General features: G+C 39.6%; 1 protein-coding gene across 1 annotated transcript; it reads left to right on the forward strand.

The window, feature by feature from the left end:
* The first annotated feature begins 4,545 nt into the window (after positions 1 to 4,545).
* LOC140247866 (immunoglobulin kappa light chain-like) lies at positions 4,546 to 19,684 on the forward strand. The gene is made up of 5 exons (XM_072328071.1): positions 4,546 to 4,588; positions 5,164 to 5,481; positions 7,389 to 7,430; positions 16,666 to 16,959; positions 19,184 to 19,684. Exons 1-5 carry the CDS (start codon positions 4,546 to 4,548, stop codon positions 19,321 to 19,323), a joined length of 837 nt encoding a protein of 278 aa, XP_072184172.1. The 3' UTR covers positions 19,324 to 19,684.
* Positions 19,685 to 19,941: the final 257 nt, after the last annotated feature.

Raw genomic sequence — 19,941 nt, forward strand, 5'->3', positions numbered from 1 at the left:
AAGAAGTGACTTCTACTCCTCGGATCGTCTTTGGGACCTCTCGAATGTGAGACTGAGGCTGTCCGTGCAGGGAAGCCCTAAGGAGAGGAGCAACCATGTGGCTGCTGACAGCTCTCATCCTGGCTGCTGCTTGCTCCTGTACGTGCCCTGCTCACTCTACTGCCTGCATGAACAGCAGGAACCTCTGCTGTTCCAGTTTGGTCTTCCCTGTTTCTCTCTTGCTTTCCCTTAGGTGGCTCTGCACAAGCCCTCCAGCAGAGTCCAGTGTCCATCAGCAAGCCTGAAAGCAAAACGGTGCTCATAACCTGCCACATCTCCATCTCCAACTTTGACAAAGTCATCATTCATAGGGAGCCTGCATAAAGACATGCTCTGCTTCACAAAACAGACCCTGCAATGTCAGAACACTTGTGGGAATGGCCTCACATCCCCTCTGCACCTTTATTCATGGCAAAGGCTATGTGGGCTATAAAAGGTTTTCCTTTCCTGTACGATTTGCCCCAGGCTACAAGGTCCCTCTGTTGTGCTGCTTTCTCACAGCAACACCTGCTGGCTGTGCAGGGCCCCTCTCTGGGTGGCCCCTAGTGACTCACATCCTTCCCTCAGACACAGCCCCTGTCCCTGCCACACAGCTGGGGGCTTCTCTGGGGCAGAGGCAAGCAGACACCCTGAGAAGAATGCTGCTGCTGACAGTTCTGGCCCTGGCAGAAGCCTGCTTGCATCCATTCCCCTCCCTGTGGAGGATGCACTGGGAACAGCAGCGGCAGGAGGCTGTTCCGCATACAGCTGTGGGCAGCAGGCTGGCAGTGCTTGCAGTGTTTTCTCTCCTTCTGATGGATGGACATGCACAAGTGCAGCTGCAACAGCATCCACCATCTGTTACCAAAAAGAGATCCAAAACTGTGAGAATGGAGTGCAAAGTCGAGGGCATAGGTAACTTCCAAGATGCCTACATCCACTGGTACCGACAAATGCCTGCCGGAGCTCCTGAAAGGCTTCTCTATGTGACAGGAGTATCACAAGTTTACTATGATTCGGATTCCTATAAGAACAAATATTTGTCTTCCAAAGTGGGGAATAAAATTTGCACTCTCTCGGTTCTTAATGTACGTGATGATGATGAAGGTACCTACTACTGTGCCTGCTGGGAGTCTCACAGAGGGAACAGACTAAAGGCAGCCCTTACAGAAAGCCGGTTGCAGTTCAGCGGCACACTTTCATTCAAGGGCCAAGAACCACAGCTGCCTTCCTGCCCCCATCCCTCATCCTTCGTGACATCCCCACAAGCTTACACGGGGAAGGAAATCCAAAAGGAAAGCCAAGACACTTAGGTGGCAATCACATTGACAACAGACTGTACTGTGGGCTGATGAAAGTTGCTTCTTGGACAGATCCAGGGGCCTGAGCACAGTGGCCTTGGGAAGGGCACAACTGATAACCCCCACTTTCAGTGTGTGTGCTGAGCAAGATTTCTGGGAAATCAGAAAAAGAATTTCATAAATAGTATGTTTTAGGTCCCCTCTATGTTTTGGTTCTTCCTACTGTGTTCTGACAATAAAGAAAGCAACCCGGAGGGATACCGGTACTTACTATTGTGCATGTTGGTATAATCAAGGTAACAAAGCATTATATGGGCAAAGATAAGCTGTACAAAAAAGCATTTGGCACTCAGAAACTCCAACTCTGAACTCCCACCACATGCAGATACTTCTTTATCTCTTTATCTCCCCTTCCTCCGGTGATTTTCTGCAGCAGGATTGGAAAAGCAAAAGATTAACTTGGCCAATGTGACATGGAATATGTTAACTAATACTCTGAATATGTTTTCTGTACTTACAGGTACCTGTAACATGCAGAAAGTGCAGGTTATAAGTCACAGAAGATTAATACTCGGTGGCTCTCCTGTTATGGTGAAGAACTGACTGCACTCAGAGCATTCAACTGACAGTGAGCACAGACTGCCTGTGTCTGCAAACAACGAGTAGTTGTAATTTTCCCCTCTTTATTAAAATCCATGGAGCAAGCAGAGATACATTTCTTGTTTCCCTTGAGTCCGTCACTTGAATAGTGACACATGTGAAACAATGAGAGAAATCTACATGATCTTCTTGATCCTCCTTCATTTTTCTTCTGCTGTCTTTCTGTCTGACAGATAGCTCCAAAAGCTGAGTACTGAATTTGTATACAACCCCCATGCACAACATCCTGTGAGGTACGAGAGAGTCTGGAACTTCAGCCACATAGAGATTTCCATAGTGGTGGTTTTGCAAGGCTCTGAACACTGCTTGTGCTGGACTTGCCTTTCTGCCTTTCAGTGCCTGCATTGAGCAATGGCTCTTGGCTTTTCTCTGAAAAGCAGACAGCACCACTGCCTTCAAAACAACCTCAGCATTCTCTGGTCTTGCTCCTTTCCCAGGAAGCTGCAGGTTCTTGACAAGCACAGAACCAAGTTTTTATGCACAGAAGAAAAACATGGCTGGAGAATTCTCCTCCCACTCGGTGCTGTCCCCATCTGGGGCCCCACTCACACATCTCTGAGTCTCAGCAGCAGCTGAGCAGGAGCAGCAAACATGCTGCTGCTGGCAGCTCTGATGGCCGCAACTGCATGGTCTTTTAAGTCCTTCAGCTTCTTTTTCCTCATGGGCATCCATGGATTGTGCCCTAACAGATGGCTTCCCAACTGGAAGGTCTCAATGAGTAACATAATTTATCCTCTTTTTCTCCTTTCTCTCTCTCTCTATTATTTTTCTATTTTTTAATTTTCCTTTTCATAATTCTAGATGGATTTGCACAGGAAACTCCCCTACAGAGCCCTGTATCCATCACCAAGTCACAAGGAAATGCAGATCTGAAGTGTCATTTTAAAGACTTCTCTGGAAATTTTGATAACACCGAAGACTTCTCTGGAAATTTTGATAACACCGTCATACACTGGTATCAGCAAAAGGAGAATAAAGCTCCTGTGAGGATGATGTACTTTTCAGCAGGGAAAACAGTATTAGATGAGGGCTTTCAAAGGCACAGATATACGATTCAATCAAATTCTGGACAGAAAATTTGCATTCTTACAATCAGAAGTGTCATTCCGGATGATGCTGCTACTTACTATTGTGCCTACTGGGACCCTCACTGTGGCAGAAGCCAAACAGTCACCTGTCGTAGTAGGCGTTTCCAGGGAAACGAGTTGTGATGTGGATAGGACCTCCCTTGACAATGATTGACATATGATGTATTCCTAGGGGGTGTAGACGAAGTAGATAGCGGCTTATTTAAACCGCTAACACACACAATAAAACGCCATTTAGCTATTCACCATACTGGTGTGAATGTGTAGTTAAATGAGCCCCGGCTGGTCTAGGTCGGATTCGCGGAGGCTTAACGCTTGAGTCCTGATGTGAAATGAACCACAAGTTATCAGTCACCACAACAAATACTTCCTCGGCAGCTCCCAGATCATTTGGAACAAACCAGATCAACTCCCGTGGTGTGAATGAGCTGCTCATCCTGAAGCTGTTCCATCTCAATCTCTCAGAGGATTTTGGATATCTTCTTCTCTCAAAGGAAGGATTATGAAGCTCTCTGGAAAGTCCATGTTATGCATTTCTTCAGTGGCTAGTCTGTTTGGTGATAATCTTCACCTGGAAAGCTGTATGGTTGGAAAGGAATCTGCCCAATACACGTGCCTTCTTGTAACAACAGCACAGTGTTGGATTTGTAATTATGTCTACTGGGAGACTTGCTCTGTTAGAAATCTTCAGGACAAATCTTAGACAGTAGCTGTCATTTGGACATTAGTTGTGTGAGATCCCATCACTACCATGCGCCATTCATTTTCACCTAGAATCAGGTACCAGTCAGATTTCTGCTCTGTGGTCAGAGGAATAGCAGTGATACACAGATACACATTTCATCTGTACTGTAGATTTTGAACACACTGGTTTAGTCTCATATTCTCTCCAGGCAGTTCCTAACACAAATGTGATTGTAACTAACTGAGGTTGCCCATCCAGGAGATTGTCATGGGGTGCTCCTGCAAGGAGCGACTGTGTCTCTGTCTCCCTCCTTTAAGTCTATCCCATCCTTCCCTCCTCCTTGCTCATGCACTGAAGCCACATACCTGCCTGACCTGACATAAAATGAAACAGACTTTGATGTTGATGTTTACAAGGAAGAGAGGGAGTCGTCCAATCCCCTTAGCCACATGTGCTTAACACCACATTGCCATGAGCTATTCTGATTTGTTTTCCAGTATTTCTTTCCAAGAACTGTTTGCATCTCTTCCGAGGATCAAAACTGGTCTTGGATTGAATAATATCTCTTGCATTTGTCTGAAAAGCCGGTGGGATTATAATCTTTTAGCAAACCTGAATGATCGTTTGCTGGCCTTATTCTGACCCCAGGCTGATGTGTTATCACAGCCCTACGTTGCTATGCACAGAAAAAAAAACATCACTGGAGACTTCTGCAATGACTTCTGCTGTCCCCATCTGGGGCCCCAGTCACACATCTCTGAGTCTCAGCAGCAGCTGAGCAGGAGCAGCAAACATGCTGCTGCTGGCAGCTCTGATGGTCGTAACTGCATGGTCTTGTAAGTCCTTCAGCTTCTTTTTCCTCACAGGCACCCATGGATGACATAACAGTTATCTTCCCAAGTAGATGACTGCCAACGAATGACATAAGTTCTCCTCTTTTTCTTTTCTTTTTCTTTTTTTTTTTTTTGTTTTGTTTTTTGTTTTTTGTTTTCTTTTTTGTTTTGTTTTTTTCCCCTAAATGGATTTGCACAGGAAACTCCCATACAGAGTCCTGTATCCAGCACCAGCTCACAAGAAACTATAGACTGGAAGTGTTATTTGCTGAGGCTTTTCTGCCAGCACAGCCCTGTGTTCTTATACATAGAAATATCATCACCGGAGACTCCAACTCAGTGCTTTCTCCATTCAGGGCCCCATTCATTCTCCTCTGTGCCTCCGCAGCAGCGAAGTGGAAGCAACAAACGTGCTGCTGCTGGCAGCTCTTCTGACCACAGCCACTTTGTCTTGTACATTCTGCTCTCTTAAGCTTATTCCTCCTCACAGGAACCCATGGACGAGTTAAAAGATATCTTCCCAAATCCCTGATTCTCACTGAATAACAATTTCTCCTCTTTTTTTTCTTTTTTCCTAGATGGATTGGAATGGGGAATTCCCATACAGAGCCCTATATCCATCACCAAGTCACAAGGAAGTATGCGTCTGCAATGTCATTTTAGAGACTTCCTTGAACATTTTGATAACACTGTCATACACTGGTATCAACTGGAAGAGAATAAACCTCCAAAGAGGCTACTCTTCTTTGCAGGAGGGAAAATTACAGTGGAAAGTGGCTTTGCAGGGAATAAGTACATGGTTGATAATATTTCTAGTCGGAATCTGTCCATTCTAACGATAAACGATGTAAGCCCAGATGATGCTGCTACATACTACTGTGCCTACTGGGACCCGCACCATGAAAGATGCTCAGAGACCATCAAGACACAAAACTCCTTCAACCACTCAACTTCAACTTCAGTCTGAACCACAGGATTGTTACTGCCTCATTCCTGCAGCCTTCTCACCCCATCTTCTATCTGCTGCTACCCAGAGCTAATACTGCACGGATGCAGACAATCCCAAACATTAAAGGCCTGGAAGGGACCTTTGAGGATCATCCAGCCCATCCTCCCTGCTAGAGCAGATTCCCTGGAGCAGGTGGCACCTATGGACGCAGTTTAGTGGGTTGGCAGTTGGACTAGCTGATCACAGCAGTCTTTTCCAATCTTAAGGATTCTATGATTTCTTCAGCTGAAAGCAACACTTCCATGCTGTTCTTCCTGGAGAAGACTCAGCATGTTGCCTGAAGATTTTTCAAGCCTTTTGCTTGATTAGAATACTAAGAGTGATCTTTTGCTTGAAGGGTCCTAAGATTTTCAGTGAGGAAAACTGTCTTATTTTGGATTGGAAACTATCAAATGATGGTGAAGGAAGATGAGTGTTTTTCTTCTTTTTTGATCTGTGTCAGTCTCTTTCCCCATCCTTCTTGCTTTCACTTTCTGTGTTTTACTCCCAGTCATCAATGTAACAGCGCATCTGAAAAGTGTGGATGCAGCATTGCCAAAGCCAGTACCAACAAAAAGAGCTTCCCTTAAGAACACCTTTCCATATTTATGCCTGTAACCAGTGTGTCCCTCTTAGGCACTGCTTCAGTGTTCACATTGACGCTCATGGTATGAAAAGAATCCACTGAAGTTGTTCTCTATCATCAAGCCTTTCTTTAGTATTTTCCTTTACTGTGGTACACCGAGACTCTCCTCGCTTTCTTCTTTGAACTGTAACTCATTGAAGAATATTAGCCAGATGGTTTGAAAAAGTGACGCCATTTCAAGGATGTAGTAAGTGTCCAAATGGGCTGTTGTTGAATTTTGTCCTACTAATACTTGCAAGCCAAAAACATACAGAAGAACTGGACAACTTTTCTGCAATGCACAGGGCTTCGCTTTCTGACTTTCTTCCAAGAAGACCTCCCATCTACTCACTGTTGTGGACACAGTCCAGTCCCAGCAGGAACAGACAAGGTGGCTGGGGAAGAGCTGGTCAGCTTCTTTCTCTGCCTATGTTACTGCTCTTGTTGCATTAAATTTGCAGTAAAAGTAACAAAAATTGCTGATGTTGGAAAAGCCCCATAAGATCATCAAGTCCTCCCATCTGTCTAGCACTACTAAGTCCAGCACTAAACCATGCCCCTAAGCACAACTTCTACATGCCTTTTAAGTACCTCTGGAGATGGGGACTCCACCATTCATTTCAGCGGGCAGCCTGTTCAGCAGTTCTGCCCAGAAGAATTTAGAGCAGATTACCATTTCTCTTATATCTGTTTAAACTGAAATGTGGTCTAAACTGCTTAAGCCATCTGCAGTCTGGTTCCTCTCTGTAGCCACAAACTGTAATTTCTTGACATTGGTTTCTAGTCATTCCAGCACACAAGGTCCCAGAAGTATTCAAACTGTTTCTTTAAATGTCAAGCTAAACATGCAGGCTGTTTGACAGGGCCAGGGTTTTCTCAGAGGTTATCTTGGGCTGTCCTGAAAGAAACAAGAGTGCAAAGGAAAAGCCTTCATCGTCCTTCTGTTGATGTAGGAAAAGATGTCAGTGAGTGGTTATTTCAGGATCAGGATGAACTCCAGGAGGCAGATGGGTAAGAGCCACATGCTGGGACAGGAAACACAAGATGCAGCACATGGACACATTCATGATAGACAGCAGAGTGGCTCGCAGTGCTGGACTGTATCCGAGTACTTAATTCTGAATGAGAGGTGGAGTATTCATGAGAGCACTTGAGATTTTTGCAAAGCTGAAGCACAGTGTGTAGTGTATGGATCAAATACTTCGGCACAGGAACTAAGCTGATTGTCTCCGGTAAGTACTGCTGATATCGGTCTGATTTTCGCACCGTTATTTGGGTTGTTAGATTATAATTAATAATGTTAAGTGTTTAGGAAAAATATTTTCTGCCTGATAGGTCATATTTTGTCTCTAACCTGTGAATGTGGCTGCAGTTGGGTGTGGATGGGCATGAATATTGATGTAGTGCGTAGAGAGATCACAGGAAAAATTACTAAATATTTATCAGGGATAAAGGGTTGGAAGAATGAGGAGAGCTAAATCTTTAAATATTGGGGTGGATTCCTTCCTTGTACTGTTCCAGGAAAAAATGACAAATTGTGTGAAAATTTATAGTACAGCTCTCAGTTCAACCAGTCAGAAATGCCAAAACTTGCTTGTTCATCGATGTGGTTCAGCCTAAATTAATTGGGAAGAAAAACTGCTAGGAGTTGAATAGAATTCATGGTCCTGGTTGTACTGAAAGTAACTGGCTTCATTGCATTCATTAATTCTGCAAAAAACTGCAATCTGTAGTTGGAATGCTGTTGTCAGTATAAAGCATGCAGCAGTGCCTGCAGTATCTTGCTCAGGAAATACATGAGGATTCCAAGGTGAGTATAAACAAATAAAACTACAAAAAGTGGAAGAAAATTGCAGCTTTCTGCAATTTGCAGTCAGATTTTGTCTGTATATGGGCAGGTATTTTTGCCAAGGAGAGAGCAGCGTCATCACTCAGAACAGGCGCAAATTTATTTAAACACTTACTAGTTGTCTCTTTAGCATATGGTCTTTGCATGTAAATCGTTGGCTTTGAAGTAAGAGTACGATGAAGCTTAATGTAAGGTGTTTTCACACTGCAATATTGTGCAAGACACCTTATCTAAATCCACAAATACCTAGTAATTAATTTTATTTTCCTTTGGGAATCATAATGTTACCACATTTCCTCTTCAAATAACAGAAGTTACTTTAGAGACAATGCAGTAGACTACAAAGCAGCAGATCTTAGTTACAGAAATCCCAGCACTGAATGGGCTCAAGCATAGCAAGTAAACGTGGCACAACATCCTTCTCAGAAAATGCTGCATTTAAAAACTGGGACATTTTACTTCACACTCCCCCTCCCCCATCCCCCCCAAAAAAAGAAAAGTCATTGTATTTCTAAATATTGTACTCCATCCATGCTAAAAATTTAGTCATACGCTGGCCAAATTATCACCAGCCTCTAAATCAGAGAGATACTTTGTGTTGTTTGTGAAAGAAAAACCAAGTGCATTAGATATTGCTAAGCTTTATCACACTGTGGTATGGTGATGAGAAAATATTTGGAACTGGAACTAGACTTATTGTTTCAGGTGAGTGTGAAATAAGACTTGCTACATTTGAAATGCATTTCAATACTGTTAGATACTGACTGCATGATGTGCTCTGGTTCTTTATCTTACACTAGTTTTAATCCTACAGAATGCTTTGCAGGATTCTACCTGCAAACTGCATTTCCTGATGCAAAACACAACATCATTGTTTTGCATTTACGTATTAAATTGGGAAAATGAGGCAATCATTGCAGTGGAGAAGTATAATTAACCCCTTATTTTCTTCTTAAAGATGAATTTAAATGTGGTGAAGATAACATTCAGAGAAATTGAGTTTTTTTAGTCTTTAATGGTGCATATTCCACTTCTGTGATATGTCTAATTCATTCTGAAAGGCTACACCAATTTTAAGTTACTCAAAATCTTAGAAGAGCAAAGAAGAGCAAGACGCTTATTTTTGTCTAAGCCTGACAATACCAAATGATGGGAGAATGCTCAGAACTGTCTTAAGACCCACATAGCTGAAAGCCCACTCTCTCTTCCTAGCTTTTGCAGAAACCTCTTACTATCGGTTATGACATATTCTCAGTTATTCTTATTAAGAATGATGAACTGTAGGGACACTAACTTTCCCCTTCCAAAATATTGACATACTTTATCAAAATTTTACTGCTCCAAGTAAAGTTCACATGCTTTGGTGCTTGCCCGTGGTTTGGCTTGACTAAGTACTTGGGAGGGAAACCGTCTAATTTTGCTCACCTGAAAATGGGGTGTCTTGGTAATGGCTGTTTTTATGTTTATTTGAGGTTTTGCTTTATGTTCTGATAACACATATTCTGATCAGGGGTTTTGTACTGCTCAGCTCTCACCATAATGTTCACTAAGAGGAGGCTCAGGGTCATCTCAACAGTATCTATAAATTCCTGAAGGGAGGGTGCGAAGATGAAGTCAGGCTTTTTTCAGTGGCACTCAGTGTCAGGACAGGAGCCCATGGGAAAAACTGGAATACAGTAGGTTCCCTCTGAACACCAAGCAGCACTTCTGTGCTGTGTGGGTGACAGAGACCTTGCACGGGCTGCCCAGAGGTTGTGGGGTCTCCTCCTTGGAGATCTCCAAAAGCCATCTGGACATGGGTCTGAGCACCCTGCTTTTGGTGAGGGTTGGAGCAGGGGATCTTCAGAGGGTCCTGCCAGCCTTAGACATTCCAAGGTTCTGTGATATAAAGATAACAGATCTGATATTGTAAAGACTTTATTCATCGTGTCCGGATATTTGCACCAAATTTTCGGCTCTGGTACAAAGCTCATTGTATCAGGTAAGTTACTTTCCTTTCAATAAGATATCGGAGTTTCGTGTATTGATACAGATTGATTATTAGGGTGTCCTGGAGGACATTCAGCTTGCTTATAGCTTTGGTCAGCCCCATCCCTGCATGGGTTTCCTTCATCTTGTCATGCTATCAGTCCCATTGATTTGTAATGCAGTGGTTTAGGGTCACAAAATATATTCAGAAACTATTTTTTAACCACTTATGAGCATACTCCTCCTTGGAAATAGTGTGAAAAAGGATCTGGTGTAGTTTCCAGTGCCCTTATGCTTTCTTCCAACCACCAAAGGATTAAAAACGGAATCAAGCAGTCGTGAATTAAACATAAAAAAAGGGGATCCTCTTCTCTATACAGATTCAAAGAACAATTTGCAATGGTGATTGCTGACGTCCTTTTTCAGTTAGACTAGTAAAAGTGATATAATTTGTGCTTTTTGGTCATGTAAACAGCACTTTGGCAGCAGAAGTAAAACAGTATCTCCAAATACTCCTCTTCTTGCTTATTAACATGTACTTGAAGAAGTCATCTTTTTCTTGCCTTTCCTGCAGAGACATTTATTTGAATGGTAGGTTGAGGACAAAATCCTCTTTTTTCCCCATTAACTGCTGTTCAAAACACTGTAACACTATGGTAGACTGTTACCAAAACACAAGGGGGAGGAACTATTACAAATATTTTAAGCCTGATTAAATGCATTGCCTTATACTAGAATATCAATCAAAGACTGTTTTAAATGATTCCTTTCTGAAAGACTATCAAAGTCATAACTATAATTCAATAGAAATATCTATGTTGGGACAGTTGTGTTGAATTAAATGAAAGCCCGTACTTTACTTTGGTGATCAGGTAGTCACCTTTTAATTAATAATTATAGTTTAAAAGAAATTCTTTTCAAACATCTACCAAAACTTGCAGGGTTTTGTTTCCTTTACAGGGGCCAAGGTTCCTGATTAATTAAGAGAATTAAAAGCCTGTACTTACCTCATGCTTATGATCTGGCCCCTCACAAGTACATCGCTAGCTTATTTGGAAGTAATAAGGAAAAGAATCTATTAATACTTCTAGTAAATAAACTCAAAGCAGAAATTGCAGCAGCAACATTTGATTTGTTTAAATGCCAGCCCCTACATATTACCAAGTAATCTACCAGGATTTCATCAAATGCATTGAAGTTCAGTAGACAAATAGCTACAATTATTTTTTGCAATTTTATAGTCTAAAATACATCTTGTTTATATATAGTTAATACTTACATTTACTTACACATCATCTAAAGTTGAATTAAATTTATATTCTGCCCTTTTAAATCAAAATGGCAAAGATTAATGCATTCATTAGTATTTTTTGTGTTTGCTTTTTGTTTGTGTTTATGGGGAAGAACATGAAGTTCTGAATCAAAACCCATTAGACTTGAAAGTCCAGACGAGTGTTATGGAGAAAGGATTGTGCATGAAATAAATAAGGGAAGAAGTGACCAATCTAAAGAAAACTGCAGAGCTAATACTCATCAATAGTGCTAGTAGGTAGATCTGCTAATGACTAGCAAAATTAACAAGGATATCATAGGCCTGGAGATGCATTGAGTACCTCTTTCTTTTAAGGAAATCTAGAGAATAAAGAATGTGGTATGTTATTCTAAAAAGGTCATACAGATGACAGAAAAGTGAAGTAGAATTTGCAGTAGCAAAATTCATCTCAAATTAACTGAAATGCTTGTGTGATGCTGCCATTTTGGTATTGACACCCCATAGTATCATCAGTATTCCATATGCAAGTATGCTAGGGGCAGGAGGTAAGTAGTCCTGACCCCACATTCATTTAAGCATATTGCAATGGACCTCAGTATACAGAGTTAGATTCAAGATGAGTAAGGGCTCCTACAACAAGCCCTGAGAGGAGCCGTCTCTGTTCAGGAGTGTCCAGCCCAGATTTCCTGTTGTGCCCTTCAGTAATTCAGTTGAAAGGTAGCCCAAAATGTTTCTTTATGTGCACCGTCTTTGACATAAGACTTATTTTCCCCTCTAAATTTTTTAATAAAAAAAAAAACCACAATCGTTCTTAATTACACCATGATATGAAAGAACTACCTAAATAATTATCTTAATGGTTTATCTAAATAAAGGTTATTTAAATAATCTAAATAGTTGCACTTCCAGTTGCCTCCCAGTACAATATTTCCTCTTTATATTTGGTAACCCAAGACAATCTGTATTACACAGAAATTGGAAATGGGTCACAGAGTAATATTGTGTGTATTAATGCTTTTGTACATTAAAAGATTAAGCTAGAGAAACAGCCTCTACACATTGATATCACCAAAATGTGGACTGATTTTGCCCAAAGATGATGAAAATGTGCTTGACAAACCTCCACTCCCATGGATCTTTAGAGATCTTTATTTTAGTGCAAAGAGAAATAGACATAAAATTTGTTACAAAATGAGAACCTTGGAGGGTTTGAAAGAGATAAAGAAAAGGTTTCAAAATGAGTGTTGAGACCTTGCATTCAGTTTCATACTGAATATATAAATATAGTTTATATAAAGTATAATCAAATAAAATCAATGCTTTTAAAATCATGTGGTCAAAAGCACTCAGCATCCCTAAAAAATAATTATTTTTTCTGGAAAATAATAATAATATTTTTTTTAAAAAAAATAGTTTGTATGGTAGCTCAGTCAGTGCCTCAGATACAGCTTTGGTTTATTCTAATATCTTTAATCAAATAACAGAAAACATTATCTTGAAATGAAATTTTAATTACATTTCACTGAAGACTGGGAATAGGAATGTTAACTGACATTGAACTCAGTTTCCACATATTTTTTAGCTAAGTAAGTAGACACTTTTAATTCATAAAATGGTATACTTGCCTGGCCAAAATGTCATAAACATTTTCTCTAAGGAAATAGAGCAGTGTGGGTTATACCGGATACTTTGCATTTGCACAAAACTCATAAACTCATTTCCATCAACTCCTCAAAATTGGTGTGGTTTTTTGTTTGTTTTGTTTTGGGTTGATGTTTTTTTGTTGTTGTTGTTTTGTTTTGTTTTGTTTTACATTTTGTAATGGCAAAGTTCTGGAGTGAAGGTCGATGGGAGGCTCCTTCCTTAAGTTTCCTGGGAGGCTCAGCGTAGGCAATGTTATTGCCAACACTTCAGAACCAAGATGCTGTCTATAAGCTGAGTCCTCTCAGCTCATTTTGTGGGGCCATTCAAACAAGGATAATTAAAATTTCAACCTAAATCTCCCTTCTTTATTACAAGAAAAACCATATACTAGCTTAAGAATTATCTGCAGGTTTCCTCTACATGGTTATATATTATTTTAAAAAGACATGGGTGCCTCTTCAAACCTGTGTTAGAGAACTGTTCGATAAAGTAAACAGCATATATTCTTGAGAGTGTAACTAAAGAACAAAAGGCAGCAGAGTGTAGAGTGGACATTTACTACTTCAAAATTATTCAGAAAGTATTAGATCTTGAGCACAGAAAAGTCAGTGTAAATCAGCTTAAACAACTTTACAGATAAGCCTGAAAATAAATCAAAATCTGCAGACAGGTTTTTAACTTTTTTTTTCTGCTAAACATCATGTCAGCTTATGTATGTATTCACACACAATCACACATATTTTCATGCATACTGGAAAAGCTTAGTTTGTTCGTTTATCCTTTCTCATTCATTTGTGCGTGCACATGAGACTTTCCTATGCAGACAAGACACAGTTATTGAAGCGGCACATTTTCTCAGTATTGTGGTATAATTTCAGTATTTCATTTAAGTTAAGCACCTAGGGTCTTTTTATGGTAAAAAGAAAGACAGTACCATTTATGGAGATGGAAGTTATTCCATCTTAATAGAAGTCTCTAATGTGAGCAGGATGAAATAAGAGCTGTTAGCATCTCTTTCTGTCTGTTAAAATTTGGTAATCCAAGAGAAAAACATCAAACCAGATGATTAAGTTCTGGCCCACAAAATCAGGCAGGGTAATTTATTAAGCTTTGAAAATCTAAAAGAAACATCTGCAATAGTAATGAGTCCTAGCAGAGCATAATGTCACTGGAACAAGAGCTTCATCATAGTCTTCTGAATATATGCAATTCTGAACCAAACTAATTCTTTTGAAAAAGATTAAAAGTTTTTAATTTTGCATCTCTGGAAGGCCTGATGAATAAGTAACATTAAAAAAACAAACAAACAAACAAAAAAAACCAACATCTAAACTAATGGTAGAGAACCATAACATTGTTATCAAGTCTCTTTCTGGGAAATGCCAAAAACTCAGTCCGCATTCTCATTTCAGTGACAACACACTGATATGAGGGAAGTGCATTCTAAAAGGGTTATTGTTTTTTAGGCAGACAGTCTTGTCTTAGCTTTCATCATCCTTTCTTTTAAATCCTAAATATGAGGTACTGTAAGACTGCTCTGAAATAATTCGATCATTTTTAAAAACATAAAAGCATTTTGACAAAAATTCAAGTTTATATTAATGTGCATTCTCACAATGTATGAAAACTGTACCACTCAGCCAGATCACTCTGTGAACTCTGCATCCAGCTGTCAAGAGTCAGCGGAGGGATTTACATAGAAATCTAGGAGAGGGTCTCATAAGGAGACAAACTCTAAATCTTTTTGCTGCCTTAAAATAATAAATGAGTCATACTTTAGCAGTACCATCTGCATGACAGAAGGGAATTCCAAAAACTGCACTTGCAGTTAAGCATATACAAACACATTGCCTATGAATGCTGCCCATGTATGCATAGAGGAAGTTTGCATGTGTAACAAAAACACTCCTAAATTTGGTATCCTTTTTGATAATATCAAGAAAATATTCTTTGTATAGAAAAAAAATTGGGAGGTTTGGACTCCTCCTAACAAGCTTTATTCCAGGGAGACTAATGAAATGGAAATCAGCTACGGTTGGATTGTGGCAATGGCTCACTTTTTGTTAAAATATATTCAAGTGAGTACATATCAAGCAAGTTTCCTAAAGCACACCCCGTACTAGAACCCTGATATGGGTAGCTATGCTATTTGTATATAGAAACATTATCTGGATATTACATGTTCTTCCACTTCAGCTTCATGGGCTTTTTTCCTTTTCAGTTGTGCTAATTGAAACATTCCCATAAGCTCACTATTGAAAGAACAAGACTGTCAACCTCCCACATCCAGAGCATTTTGTGGTTGCATTTTCCTAGTTTTATCAAGACCTTTAATTAATTATATGCAGTAGATGCTCATTAATTGGCAGTGTATTGTTGGCTTTAAAATGGGCACGTACAACTACAAAGATTTGAAAGGTAGAGGCCCAGTTTTAAAATTCTGTAGACCAAATCACCATCTAGCCATTTTTGCATAAACATCACGAAGCACTGTCAAATTCCATTCTTAAATAAATAAGTGAACAGAGCTCTTTCTGGAACTATTACTGTTATTTAATTATTGTCTATGACCTATGCAGACACACCCTCTGACAGCTTGGAAGGCCTATATCCCATGGCTTGGAAGGCCATAGTATCATATCATCATAGTATCATAGTATCATAGTATCGTGCGAGTTGGAAGGGACCTTAGAGATCATTGAGTCCAACTCCCAGGTTTCGAGCCCCCTGTGTAGCGAAGCGGCACTTCTACCCCTGCGCCACAGGGGGGATTCGAACCCGGGCCCTCCGGTGCCGCAAGCAGCAGCTTATACCACTGTCCCATAGTTCCCTAATATTTTGATTCAGCTTCAAGGGAGAGTGGCCATGGACATATTCAACATTATTTCAGCTTATCAATGTGTTTCTCAAACAAACAAACAAACAAACAACTCTAAAAATTGTGAGCATATATGTAAGGTTTTGACTAACCAGGCAAAATTTAATTGAATAAAACACTCAAGAAATCTTTTGAGAGATCATTTTTAATGTACACTGATAAAAACTTCTTTCTCCATCTGATGTGCTGCTTGAGGAGAAGCATGAGCAAAGCTATCTAGATAGATAGTAGCATTCACTGAACAATTCAGAATCTAAATAATGTTTTGCCATGCACATGGCACAGTATGAAAGCTTCTATCAAACATTCTCTGGACTTGAAAGAGTATATATATTGTATAAACAACAGTAAGTTTAGACTGTTTTAAGTGAGTCTTCTAATTCTGCAATTGATTTGCTGTTCTCTATGAAATAGCCTATTTAAAAATAAGGTTGAAAGTCCTATTTTCTATTCCCAGTTATCCAAAAGAGTTTCGTAACTGTTTTTGACTTGAAATCAGTTTTAGTCCATTTAATATAAAACATGTATGTATGATCTTTGAGGTTCCTTACGATCCAAGCCATTCTATGATTCTGTGTATAAATGTCAAGTACAGTCAGCTGAAATGAAAGCTTATTTTTATGTAAAGGATAGCAAGGGTTGTAATCCATCCATCTGGTTACCTAAAATGTATTTTGTACATGAGCCATTGCTATTCCCATCCTAAGTATTTTGTAATAAACTAGAGTATTAAAGTGTTTGCTTAGAAGAAACATTTTGTCTCTGAATACCTGTAATTTAATGCTGTACCAAGATTGCAGATCTTCATTTTGTTGTTGTTGTTTTGGTTTTTTTTCCCTCCAAAAACAAATCCAGACAAAGTAAGTTCGGCACCAGAGAACTTTGAAATCCTGCAGGAGGAACACGAGAGACAAGTGGTGTATGTTTGTATTATTGAGAAATTCTACCCAGAGGTTATTCGGGTAAAATGGACCGATGAAGCAAACAAGGAGGTAACACAGAACGTAGTAAAAGGAGATGTCTGGAAGTCTCCAGATGAGGATAAGTACTCAGTCAGCTCCTGGTTATCCGTGTCACTGGAGAGCAAAAACAAGAAATATTTTTGCAATTACGAGCATGAAAGTGGAGAGAATTCACTGTCCACACAAGGTAAATACTGTGTTTTAAGTTTTGTATTTTACCTCCTATGTCTTTATTTCCTTTTTTCTTTAATGTATTTTCATTTTTCAGTAAAATTCCAGAAATAACGCTGTACATTACTACTCCTAAAAGTTTCTGTATTCCTATACACAATAACTAAAGGCACAGTGACTAAAGTTCTCATCAGTAGAAACAATCAAAGCTTTTCCAGGAGAAAAATCAATCTGTGCAGAATTTGCCAAACAAAGGTCCCTTTGTAACAGAAAAAGAGTTGTACTTCAGTGTTACCAGCTGTGAAGTAGCGCTGCACCAAAAAGTCTGCACTGACTTACTTGGTAGTATGCAGAATTCCTTCAAAACAGTGTTACGTGCCTCAGCTGTGAATGTCAGAGGCATAAATCCCTCTGACATCAGTCATGGCTATAATAAATGAAGGACTTAAAAATAAGGCTAATGGGAACGTTGAGCAATGTTTGAATGTGATACTTATCCATGGTCTGGTGACAGTGAGGTAATAACCATGTTAAAAAAGAAAAAGAAGGAATGATCAAATTGCTGGTAAACTGATTACATGAAGAAAAATCTGAAAGCCAGTACAGTTTCAGAGGGGGGGAAAAAGAAGCAACCTATAATATGTGGTTTAAACCTACAGACTGGTTGAATCATGGTAACATGTCTGAAAAAACTGCTTATCTGGATAGGTGAATCTTTCCTGAGCTCAACTTGCTATAAATGAGTACAGCTCCACTCCATGAAAACAAAGCCATATCTATCACTTTCAAAATATACTCTTGACAAAAATATGTTTCAAGTGTATTCTGACAGCAGTTTGTATTTAAGCCCCTGTCTCAGTGAATTCAAATTCCAAGAACCAAGAGCAAACACGCACACACAACAAAATAAAGCCCAAGAAAGAGAGGTTGTTTTAGAGTCACCAATCTATCACTAAAATAGCAAATTCCCAGGAGGGAACATTAGGTAGTACTCTTCTCAAGATTACCCTTCAGTGTTGAGCAAATTTTAATGAACTAAATTATGGGGGTCCCTTCGGATCCAAATTCTGCTGCGTTTTTAGTAACACTGTGTTCCGAAGGCAAGCAGACTCCATCCAGTGACAGGGACAAGCGGGTGCTCAGGTTGACTTCAGTTTGGAAATAAAAGAGCTGCTGCCAAAAAACTTCCTAACAGGCGCACTCCCGAAAGGACAAAAGCAAAGCACCTCGTCAAGGCAACAAACACTCATTCACTTCTGTATGAACATTTGTCCCCTTTGGTTCCCCTTGTGATAGAATCCTACTGGTGAACAACTAATCTACAGTCATGTCTTGAGCGTTCTACTATTTTTTAATACTAACTTTCACTTCACTGTTGCCCTTCTTTTTATTTCTATGCGTTAATCTTTATTAAAATTAAATAAAACCTCAATTTTGTCATTTAAACTCTCTTTCTGTTAGCTTCTTCAGAGAGCTTTCCTCGGGAGCAGGAGGACTGTGCCATTCAATTTGGAAACAGAACAGTTTTTAACAGAGGTAATGGCAATGAATTAAACTAGGGGAAACCAATATGAGAGTTAGATATCGCTTAATATGAACAACGTGGAAATTTTAAATAGCTTGGAGGAAATCTGTTAAATTCTGGGCTCTGCAACTTAAAAAGGCTTCCATGCTACTCTGAATCACCATGTCGTGGAGTATAAAAAGCAGCCCTTCTTTGCTGGGCTTTGTTAGCTTGTTGCAGACGTTTTTTGGGCTACTGCACTAGATTTATTAGCTTGCATTAAGCGTCACTGCTTTAAATACTCAGCACAGTTAAATGCACAATGCGTGAGCTGATGTTCCTTCAGACTAGCAACTGACATAGAAGCTTTCCTTTAGATTGAATGAGGATTTAGGAAACACTGTGGGTAGCTGTGACAACAACAAAAGAAACAAACAAAAAAACACACACAAAAAAAAAACTGATGCAAAGTGATTCCAGGAAACATGGTGTTACTGATGGTGGAAGAGCCAAAGCTCCTGCATTGCAGGGAATGATAACCTGGCAGCCAGTCTAGTGCTAAGAAATCTGCCCCATCTACAGCCTGTTCAGGGGACAGTCAGACACTGTATTTACACACTTCCCATTGCAGCCCACGTAAATGTACCGCACAGATCTGGTTCTACCTGCTTCTTTTAGGACCTGGTTGTAAAATACCAACGTTGAACAAGAATTTTCTGCTTTGCATTTGTTGCAGATCACTTGACGCACAAGGCAGCACAGTTGGTGTACGTTGTTCTGCTTCTGAAAAGCTCCATGTACTATGTCATCGTACTCTTCTTCTTCTTCAAGTACAGAACATGGAGTGCAGCTAAGCCCTCGGGAAAGAAAACATAAATACTGGCTTTGGAAAGGTTTATAAGGTTGTCTTCAATTTGCTTTGCTGTATAATTATCCACATAGGCTCTCCTGCTCTCTGCACTAGATACAACCAAAAACAAATCCCAAGAGAGAAGGCAAATAGGGTCTGCTATGCTTTACTGCTGGTGTTTTCCGATTTTTTTCTGAGTACTGAACTGAGGTGGAGGTGAGCAAAAGAAGTAAGTTTACATAGCCTGTGTTTTAGTAGGAACTCTGTAATGCAAGGTGAGGAACCTCCTCCCGCTTAAAGTATTTTTGCATGCATAAGCAGAGGTGTAATGGAGCTTTCAAAATATAAAACATCAGTGCATTTTATCACTGTATTTTGGGATTAATTAGGAGCATTCCACTGATGAAAACAGATTTTATTTTATTTTATTTTATTTTATTTTATTTTATTTTATTTTATTTTATTTTAAACTTTCAATGATCAATTGCAACTCTACTAAATCAGGACTTGAATATTCTGAGGTGATAAATGCTTTATAAGATCCAACTAGACATGATGTTTAAAAGCAAAGATACTATTTTGTAGCAAGTTAGATGAACATAAAAGCAATTCTAACATGCATGCCTATAGAAATTTAAGAAATT

This window comes from Excalfactoria chinensis, chromosome 2 (genome assembly GCF_039878825.1).
Source record: "Excalfactoria chinensis isolate bCotChi1 chromosome 2, bCotChi1.hap2, whole genome shotgun sequence".
NCBI lineage: Eukaryota > Metazoa > Chordata > Aves > Galliformes > Phasianidae > Excalfactoria > Excalfactoria chinensis.